At 41.7% G+C, this 10,442-nt stretch overlaps 2 protein-coding genes across 4 annotated transcripts; one reads left to right on the top strand and one right to left on the bottom strand.

The window, feature by feature from the left end:
- Positions 1-344: 344 nt before the first annotated feature.
- On the bottom strand, positions 345-2,900 carry LOC138406818 (transcription factor 7-like 1). Of its 2 annotated transcripts, XM_069520264.1 has the most exons (6): positions 2,142-2,900; positions 1,629-1,696; positions 1,430-1,516; positions 1,140-1,299; positions 922-1,029; positions 355-793 (listed from the first exon to the last, which is right to left on the bottom strand). In XM_069520264.1, the coding sequence occupies exons 1-6, from the start codon at positions 2,751-2,753 to the stop codon at positions 731-733; spliced, it is 1,098 nt and encodes a 365-aa protein (XP_069376365.1). In that variant the 5' UTR covers positions 2,754-2,900; the 3' UTR covers positions 355-730. The 2 variants fall into 2 exon arrangements, with proteins under 2 accessions (XP_069376366.1, XP_069376365.1); XM_069520265.1 differs by lacking the exon at positions 1,140-1,299 and having other exon boundaries at positions 345-793.
- A 736-nt stretch (positions 2,901-3,636) lies between these two features.
- Positions 3,637-6,197, top strand: LOC109632720 (transcription factor 7-like 1). 2 transcript variants are annotated; one of them, XM_069520262.1, is made up of 6 exons: positions 3,637-4,415; positions 4,861-4,928; positions 5,041-5,127; positions 5,258-5,417; positions 5,528-5,635; positions 5,764-6,134. In XM_069520262.1, the coding sequence occupies exons 1-6, from the start codon at positions 3,795-3,797 to the stop codon at positions 5,824-5,826; spliced, it is 1,107 nt and encodes a 368-aa protein (XP_069376363.1). In that variant the 5' UTR covers positions 3,637-3,794; the 3' UTR covers positions 5,827-6,134. The 2 variants fall into 2 exon arrangements, with proteins under 2 accessions (XP_069376363.1, XP_069376364.1); XM_069520263.1 differs by lacking the exon at positions 5,258-5,417 and having other exon boundaries at positions 5,764-6,197.
- Positions 6,198-10,442: the final 4,245 nt, after the last annotated feature.

A 10,442-nucleotide genomic window follows, 5' to 3' on the forward strand; every position in this document is an offset into this window, starting at 1 on the left:
CTCTCTCTGCCGCCGCATCCTCCTTTCAAGGAGCTCCTCATCTGTGTCAAGGTTGTCCGGTAGTCGGTACACAGATGAGGAGCTCCTTGAAAGGAGGATGCGGCGGCAGAGAGAGGAACAGCTGGCCAGAGATCAACAAACTGCTACATGTCCGCAGATAGATGGCAACTGGTGGTGTTCTTGTGGACAGTGTTGTCAGCAGCAGCAAACTCCGTGTAAACAAACACAACTGATCGTCAGCTGAGCTGCAGCTGCGTGCCTCGGTGACGTCACCCCAGTGAAAGCCCGGGACGTAAACCAAGCAACTTGGACTCACAGGGGACTAGTGCTGGAGATTCATAGTAAATAAAGAGTTTTCGCCGCAGATAATGTGTTATTTAGAGGCTGTATTGTGGATGCCCCAGTCACTTGCGTTGTATGGATATACGCCGATCGCTTGTGGATCTAAAAGCGTCCGAAGGACTCCAAGTTACTCCAAACCTTTATGGGTGAGTAGATCTACAAACCATATGCTGGAAATAAGGTCCAGGTTGAAAAAAAATGAACTTCTCCTTTAAATTCTCATTAATTAACAGGCAGGTGGATTTATGAGCAACTGTTGAAAGAAATTGTTCCTTTAGAAAGAATCCAACCTCTGTCATAATCAGTAATGTATATATACAATGTAGATGTTGTGCATCATCCCTCTTTCAAAATCTCAGCTGAAGATCTTCAGATAATTCTGGAGAGTTCAAATGACAGTTTGCAAAGTCATAGCTGGACCCTTCCTCCTTATCCTCTTCCTCTTTTTGCCCTGGAAACAAACACAAACATGTCAGACTGTCCATCTGATAGCTGCTGCAGTGACCTTGTTGCATAATGTGGGTGTAAAATGATGTGAACATGTATGAGTTGTATGTGAGCATAGTGTACAGTACATACATAATTATCACTGGCTGACCACTCAGGGAAGAGCTGAAGGTGGAGCTGCCTCTCCCTCTCAGCTTGTTCGTAATAAATCGCCTGCTCCATGCTGGACAGCGACTTCCACTGTGGACACAGGACAACACAAACACAAGCATCAATACACAGAGGTCCACTTTAACAGGTGCAGGTCCTGCACTGAAACCTCCCACAGTGTATTTGACAAAGACAACTACTTTTTGTCCAATGACTTTGTTGACTGTGGCACAGTCGGAGTTTCCAAGCTCGGCCACAACTTTTGGCCTCTGTTCCTTGAGGTAAATCATAAAGGCGTTTTGTGGCTTCTTAACATATGGCTGGTTTTCGTTGTTGGACTGTCTGTGAAACTTTGTCTTTCTATGGGAAAACAGAAAAATGATATGATAGGACTAGGATCTTGGAGCATAAATAAGAAATAAATATATTCATTTTGAGTCTGGCTCTGTTGTGCTCGGACACAGATGATGAACCAGTCACGTGGGCTTACTTTGGACGGAGGCAGTTCACTGGAGGATAATTAGAGGCCAACACAGGAGCTGTATAGGGCAGAAGCTGGTAAACCACCTCTCCATTCCTACATGGACACAATCAGGGAGACACATCAGATGAGTGAACATGAGTGTGGGTCTGAAGATACAAACAGAGGCTCATAGTTGTGTGTTTGTTTGCATTTCTGTGTAACTTACAAGAATCCAACAGGAGCCAGGTTGCTCCCCAGGCCCTGAGAGAGATTCTCAACTGGGGAGCTGCTGAACTAGAGACATGAACAGACACAAAGTTTCAGTAACTGCTTGAAAGAGCTGCAGTGGAGTAGAAACGGAGCCTGTAGACATTTATAACAAACCAGCCCTTTGTATAATCCCTGTCTTGATCCTATTGAGGGCTTCACCTACCGATTATTGTTTTAATCAATTCATCTACCAATTAAATTAAAAATAAGATTTTTTATTTCTCAATTAATATAATAATGAATTTATCGAGGATACGATTTTAAAAACGTGCGTAATTTATTTTTATTTAATTATCTTCTCTTAAATACAAACAAATCTGACAAATACAAAGTATGCACTGTAAGTCATTATCCCACAACAAGAAATAGCCCAGTCTGAATTACTAATCTGTCTTTTACAGTAAAAACACAGGCTGTGCACATTTATACCAAACCAGCCCCTTGTATAATGTAGTAGTTAATACCATACCTGTCCATAGTTGGAAGGAGCTGCCTGGTTGTACCAGAGGCCTGGCTGCTGGACTGTTGGAAGTGGGTACATGGGAACAGCAGGTGCAGCATGATGTTCTGGTGCAGGCAGACATGGCTGCTGGACTGTTGGAAGTGGGTACATGGGAACAGCAGGTTCAGCATGATGTTCTGGTGCAGGCAGACATGGCTGCTGGACTGTTGGAAGTGGGTACATGGGAACAGCAGGTGCAGCATGATGTTCTGGTGCAGGCAGACATGGCTGCTGGACTGTTGGAAGTGGGTACATGGGAACAGCAGGTTCAGCATGATGTTCTGGTGCAGGCAGGATTGGCTGCTGGACTGTTGGAAGTGGGTACATGGGAACAGCAGGTGCAGCATGATGTTCTGGTGCAGGCAGGATTGGCTGCTGGACTGTTGGAAGTGGGTATATAGGAACAGCCGGCGCAGCATGATGTTCTGGTGCAGGCAGGATTGGCTGCTGCAGACTGAGAGGTTCTGCATCCAGGGTCATGTAGTCGTTTAACTGAGACTGCTTGGGGTAAAGCTCTTTCTCATCATCACCAGCAGCATCAAGAAGAGGACAATCACTTAACACCGCCAAAAAAATCATCCATCATGGCAAAGTCCATGTCGGTCTCGCCCTTGTTATCCAGCTCCTGAACAGCACTCTCTATCAGTGTGTTTACATCCATAATGGTGGCAGATGATAATATTAATACTTTGACCTTTAAGGCAAAATGTAGAGATCCACTCTCCAGGTGTCTCTGAGGTCAAGTGAAGAAATGATGAGCTGTCAACAGTTAATGCATCATTTGAACTGTCTGTACCTTTAATGTTTGAATGATTCAGTAAAGTTATTTGTTATTTTTTGAATTGACTTCTGTCACAAGAGAAATGGGGGCAAAGAGAAAAGGATTGTTCCAGCAGTTCAAGTCATTATTCCACAGCAAAAAATATCCCAGTCTGAATTACTGATCTGCCTTTTACAGTCCCATACAAAATCTCACCAAAATAAAATGAGTATAAGAGCTTGTTTCATTAAAAAAAAAGGAATATATATATATATATATATATATACACTGTATACTTTAAGCTGTCCAACAACAAAATAAAGAAACTACAATTTAATAGTATTTCAACAAATTATGTTATATAATTATATTACACATTTTCACACTGAACTGGAGGGTACTCTCATAATAAAACAATAATAAAATATTTTTTATTTTATACAAAATAAGGTTTGTATTTAAAAGCAAAATAAAGAGCTTTTGAAAAAAAGGCATCTTAAAATAAAGTGCTTAATTTTAGAAAAAAAATATAAAAAGGTGTAGTTTGAGTTTTCTCTTTTTCTTCTTTATATATATATGCTACATTTCAAATATAACAATCTCAACAAATATTAACAACTAAACCGCTAGAACAATCCTTTTCTCTTTGCCCCCATTTCTCTTGTGACAGAAGTCAATTCAAAAAATAACAAATAAAACTTTACTGAATCATTCAAACATTAAAGGTACAGACAGTTCAAATGATGCATTAACTGTTGACAGCTCATCATTTCTTCACTTGACCTCAGAGACACCTGGAGAGTGGACCTCTACATTTTGCCTTAAAGGTCAAAGTATTAATATTATCATCTGCCACCATTATGGATGTAAACACACTGATAGAGAGTGCTGTTCAGGAGCTGGATAACAAGGGCGAGACCGACATGGACTTTGCCATGATGGATGATTTTTTGGCGGTGTTAAGTGATTGTCCTCTTCTTGATGCTGCTGGTGATGATGAGAAAGAGCTTTACCCCAAGCAGTCTCAGTTAAACGACTACATGACCCTGGATGCAGAACCTCTCAGTCTGCAGCAGCCAATCCTGCCTGCCCCAGAACATCATGCTGCACCAGCTGTTCCCATGTACCCACTTCCAACAGTCCAGCAGCCAATCCTGCCTGCACCAGAACATCATGCTGCACCTGCTGTTCCCATGTACCCACTTCCAACAGTCCAGCAGCCAATCCTGCCTGCACCAGAACATCATGCTGCACCTGCTGTTCCCATGTACCCACTTCCAACAGTCCAGCAGCCATGTCTGCCTGCACCAGAACATCATGCTGCACCTGCTGTTCCCATGTACCCACTTCCAACAGTCCAGCAGCCATGTCTGCCTGCACCAGAACATCATGCTGCACCGGCTGTTCCCATGTACCCACTTCCAACAGTCCAGCAGCCAGGCCTCTGGTACAACCAGGCAGCTCCTTCCAACTATGGACAGGTATGGTATTAACTACTACATTATACAAGGGGCTGGTTTGGTATAAATGTGCACAGCCTGTGTTTTTACTGTAAAAGACAGATTAGTAATTCAGACTGGGCTATTTCTTGTTGTGGGATAATGACTTACAGTGCATACTTTGTTTTTGTCAGATTTGTTTGTATTTAAGAGAAGATAATTAAATAAAAATAAATTACGCACGTTTTTAAAATCGTATCCTTGATAAATTCATTATTATATTAATTGAGAAATAAAAAATCTTAGTTTTAATTTAATTGGTAGATTAATTGATTAAAACAATAATCGGTAGGTGAAGCCCTCAATAGGATCAAGACAGGGATTATACAAAGGGCTGGTTTGTTATAAATGTCTACAGGCTCCGTTTCTACTCCACTGCAGCTCTTTCAAGCAGTTACTTAAACTTTGTGTCTGTTCATGTCTCTAGTTCAGCAACTCCCCAGTTGTGAATCTCTCTCAGGGCCTGGGGAGCAACCTGGCTCCTGTTGGATTCTTGTAAGTTACACAGAAATGCAAACAAACACACAACTATGAGCCTCTGTTTGTATCTTCAGACCCACACTCATGTTCACTCATCTGATGTGTCTCCCTGATTGTGTCCATGTAGGAATGGAGAGGTGGTTTACCAGCTTCTGCCCTATACAGCTCCTGTGTTGGCCTCTAATTATCCTCCAGTGAACTGCCTCCGTCCAAAGTAAGCCCACGTGACTGGTTCATCATCTGTGTCCGAGCACAACAGAGCCAGACTCAAAATGAATATATTTATTTCTTATTTATGCTCCAAGATCCTAGTCCTATCATATCATTTTTCTGTTTTCCCATAGAAAGACAAAGTTTCACAGACAGTCCAACAACGAAAACCAGCCATATGTTAAGAAGCCACAAAACGCCTTTATGATTTACCTCAAGGAACAGAGGCCAAAAGTTGTGGCCGAGCTTGGAAACTCCGACTGTGCCACAGTCAACAAAGTCATTGGACAAAAAGTAGTTGTCTTTGTCAAATACACTGTGGGAGGTTTCAGTGCAGGACCTGCACCTGTTAAAGTGGACCTCTGTGTATTTATGCTTGTGTTTGTGTTGTCCTGTGTCCACAGTGGAAGTCGCTGTCCAGCATGGAGCAGGCGATTTATTACGAACAAGCTGAGAGGGAGAGGCAGCTCCACCTTCAGCTCTTCCCTGAGTGGTCAGCCAGTGATAATTATGTATGTACTGTACACTATGCTTACATACAACTCATACATGTTCACATCATTTTACACCCACATTATGCAACAAGGTCACTGCAGCTGCTATCAGATGGACAGTCTGACATGTTTGTGTTTGTTTCCAGGGCAAAAAGAGGAAGAGGATAAGGAGGAAGGGTCCAGCTATGACTTTGCAAACTGTCATTTAAACTCTCCAGAATTATCTGAAGATCTTCAGCTGAGATTTTGAAAGAGGGATGATGCACAACATCTACATTGTATATATACATTACTGATTATGACAGAGGTTGGATTCTTTCTAAAGGAACAATTTCTTTCAACAGTTGCTCATAAATCCACCCGCCTGTTAATTAATGAGAATTTAAAGGAGAAGTTCTTTTTTTTTTTTTTTTTTTCCAACCTGGACCTTATTTCCAGCATATGGTGTGTAGATCTACTCACCCATAAAGGTTTGGAGTAACTTGGAGTCCTTCGGATGCTTTTAGATCCTCACGCGATCGGCGTATATCCATACAACGCAAGTGACTGGGGCATCCACAATACAGCCTCTAAATAACACATTATCTGCGGCGAAAACTCTTTATTTACTATGAATCTCCAGCACTAGTCCCCTGTGAGTCCAAGTTGCTTGGTTTACGTCCCGGGCTTTCACTGGGGTGACGTCACCGAGGCACGCAGCCGCAGCTCAGATGACGATCAGTTGTGTTTGTTTACACGGAGTTTGCTGCTGCTGACAACACTGTCCACAAGAACACCACCAGTTGCCATCTATCTGCGGACATGTAGCAGTTTGTTGATCTCTGGCCAGCTGTTCCTCTCTCTGCTGCCGCATCCTCCTTTCAAGGAGCTCCTCATCTGTGTACCGACTACCGGACAACCTTGACTTTGATGGACGCCCCTACCGTTTTGAGCCAGAGTACACAGATGAGGAGCTCCTTGAAAGGAGGATGCGGCGGCAGAGAGAGGAACAGCTGGCCAGAGATCAACAAACTGCTGCACGTCCGCGAATAGATGGCAACTCGCAGTGTTCTTGTGGACAGTGTTGTCAGCAGCAGCAAACTCCGTGTAAACAAATACAACTGATCGTCAGCTGACCTGCGGCTGCGTGCCTCGGTGACGTCACCCCAGTGAAAGCCCGGGATGTAAACCAAGCAACTTGTACTCACAGGGGACTAGTGCTGGAGATTTATAGTAAATAAAGAGTTTCGTGGCAGATAATGCGTTGTTTAGAGGCTGTATTGTGGATGCTCCAGTCACTTGCGTTGTATGGATATACGCCAATCGCGTGTGGATCTAAAAGCGTTCGAAGGACTCCAAGTTACTCCAAACCTTTATGGGTGAGTAGATCTACACACCATATGCTGGAAATAAGGTCCAGGTTAAAAAAAAAAAACGAACTTAACAGACACTAATGTCTGTGTGTTTTATTTAATGTGTATCTGCTTCAGAGGGTGTGAAATAAAAGTTGTTATTGAACCCTAACCTAGAAGTAATTCTTTCTTTCACATACATTTGTAAGACCTAAAAGCCACACACTAGGGCTGCATGATATTAGGAAATCATGCGATAACCTAGTTGAATATCACAATGACGATATTACTTGCAATAAATAAACAAATGCAAGTATATGGTGTTAAAGTTCTAGTGGTCTATGCAGATATTGAAAGAAAATGAAAAGCATTTCCATTCCAACAACATGGTTTTATTGAAAAGGTTCTGCCTGGCTTTAGACATAGGGACCACGGACAGTTCCACAGCGCCACCTAGTCTGTGGCAGACACCTGGGAGCCATGCACAGCTCTACTAAGTTCATTTACAGTCTTCATACATGTTTGGACCAGGAACAGGAATTTACTGCTCCAGAGAGGTGTGTGTGAGAGTGTGTGTGTGTGTGTGTGTGTGTGTGTGTGTGTGTGTGTGTGTGTGTGTGTGCTATCCCCTCAGGTTGTGGGATCATAAATAAGCTAAGCAAATCTTTTATATAATCAACCACTCATAGTGATGAATGTGACAAACGTGATCACTAGAAGTTTCCACCGTAAAATTTAATCAGGAGGAGGCAGAGCGAGATTTGATGGAGTCACATCGCAATTCTCTGTTCTCTCTCTATTCCTTTCTTCCCACAATGATTTATTGGCAGAGAAAACCATTAATGATCTGAATATCTTTAATTAAAATTAGAAATAAATCCCTGAAGGCAATTTAAAATATTATCAGCTCATCCTTGTCAGACTGAACATTTGTACTAAGTTTGAAGTTATTGGCTGTCACCAGCGTGGAAGCATTAAACAAAAACTAGAGTTTAAACTGTGGAATAGAAAGTTGAGAACTGTCAACAATTGTGGTACGCACTGGAAGTGTGCATGATGGTCAGACAGCAGCTGAAATCAAAATCCTGGACCAACCATAAAGAGCCAAATTGAGGTCAATAATTTGAAGCACAGTGGAAGACGTAATGAAACAAAGATAAAACAAATATGCCCTTTGGTCAGAAGAACTTGGTGAAACCTAAGTGACAGTGGCTAAATGCGCCTTGCCATCTGCACATCTGCGAGGGATTCAGACTGTGCCTGTCAACCCCTTGCAACTATACCTATGTTGTGTCAAGTACTGTCCCTCTCATGCTGGCATCTTATCTGAAATGACAGTGACCGACAGGTGACAGCGAGCTAGTCTACAGAAGACCCTCTTGGGGTTTTTTTTTACATTTGGGTGGCCTGGTTGCTTTTGTGGTCTGTGAATTAAGTTGAGTAATTTAAACATCACAAACGGAACCAGGCCACCTAAATCAATTCACTGACACAAACAGGACAAATTTATAACATCTGAGGGACAGAGTAAAGTTCTGTAAAGTTCTGGCTACTAGCAGCAGTATATACATGATAGAGAAGATGACAGATGCTCATCTCAAAGGTCAAAGTCTTTCTGCGTCTGTCTTAGAAACAATAATCATGATGACTGAGAATGCATAATACATCATACTTTCTGTTTTTTGCGTGCTCTCGACAAACAGTCTAGTGCAAGCTTGGATGGCTGCTCTTATCAATATTACAGAGGGAGAACAAGGAAATGCTTTAGTTCTTTTAATAGCCTCAATACGACACAGGGGATCAGCTACCTCACGAGTTTACCTAAAAAGCCCCAGAAAGTAAGAGCTTTAAACAGAATGAGGCAATAACATCAAGAGCTATCAGAGTCTAATGAAAGCCTCTCATACACGCTATATAAAAAAAAGTATTGAAAGAGAGCTGGGGGGTGGAGAGAGCCGTCCCTATCCAACGGGTTGAGCCTCCGTCACTGTCAGCATTAAGCTTCAAATCTCACTGATGCCATACCTATGTTGAATATGTAAAAAGTACACAAATAACTGAACAGTCAAAGAACCTGGTAAACCTCAACAGAACAAGTTGACATTCTGAGGATGGAAGAGAGAGGAGAGGAAGAGACAGAGAAAGAGGAGAAGAGGAGACAAAGTCGTGTTAAATACTATTTAATCCTGCACACTAGCTGATCTTAGAATAGGATGATGACATAATAATCCTTAGTCCTTAGTGTTTTTTTTCAGTTTAATCTCCATCTTTTTCCACAGGATTCTTTCTTGATGAAAACCCTCGATGTTATGTAATCAGTAGGGTAATACAGTCAGCGGACATTTGTCAAATGCAGTACAGGAGACATGGAGGACATCCATATTCTTTATGTGTCAGACTTAAAAAAACTTTGCATGGAGCCATGAAAAAATAAGAGCAACTAACATTCCACAGGAGCTTCAAAAGCCATTTCATGTTTTCAAGAACATTTCCTTAAAACTCAGCTGATACTGTTTCAGCAACTTTAGCTGAGTGTATCTAGAGGGCAACATGTTTAATTAAAAATGAATTAACTATTAATTAACCTCTGTATGCAGGGTACCTACTAGGGTTAGGAGATTTCAACTTAACTGGCATTTGACAATGTATGCAGTGAAACATGGGGATGGGCGATGCTGACGGAACAGAATAGGGGTTCAGTATCTTGACCAAGGCCACTTCAGCATGCAGAATGTGGAAGACAGGGACAGATTTTCTTACTTTCCGCTTAGAGGTCGACCCTGAGCCACAGCCGCCCCCAATGAATTTGTACAGCATTGAAGACACTGACTCTGAGAAGCTAAAAATACGTTTAAACTGCAGCGGGTTAGAGACGTTAAATGAGTCAAAGTCTGTGTGAGTCTGGGTGAGAGAGCGAATGAGAGAAAAAGTAAGTGAGCCTATATTCAATTGTAATACGATTATATATATTATAATATAAAATAAGTGTCAGTTCCTAGGTTACTGACTTAGAGAGTTACATTTATTCTCAAGGAGACAAATCAGCAAAATAAAATGACAAAATCAATCGAAAACAACACTGCTTGAAGATGTGGCATTTGCAGTGGCTGCCACTAATCTGTAGGACAGCTGACATATCCATATCGGAACCCCCTCGGATCCTAGAAACATTTCAATCATTGCTTAAGACCCACTTCCCTCAATGCCTTTCAATTTAATCTGAGTTTGAGACCTTGATTTCATCTGCTATTGTGTAATAATAGTTAAATTCTGAATGACTCAGCCTCATCTACAAACAGTTACTTGTTTAAATGATTATTCTTTTTATGTTTTTACACTTTCCTTGTAGATATTTTGTGAATTTCTGCCGTCATGTGAAGGGACTTCATTTTTGAAAACACTTTAGTGCTTTGGTCCTAAGTCTCCATATTAGAGCACAGAAAAAAAAAAACTGTGACACAAGAGGAAACAAACTTGGAAGTCGGGTCTGAAGG

The sequence above is a fragment of the Paralichthys olivaceus genome, chromosome 23 (assembly GCF_024713975.1).
Source record: "Paralichthys olivaceus isolate ysfri-2021 chromosome 23, ASM2471397v2, whole genome shotgun sequence".
NCBI classification, from domain to species: domain Eukaryota; kingdom Metazoa; phylum Chordata; class Actinopteri; order Pleuronectiformes; family Paralichthyidae; genus Paralichthys; species Paralichthys olivaceus.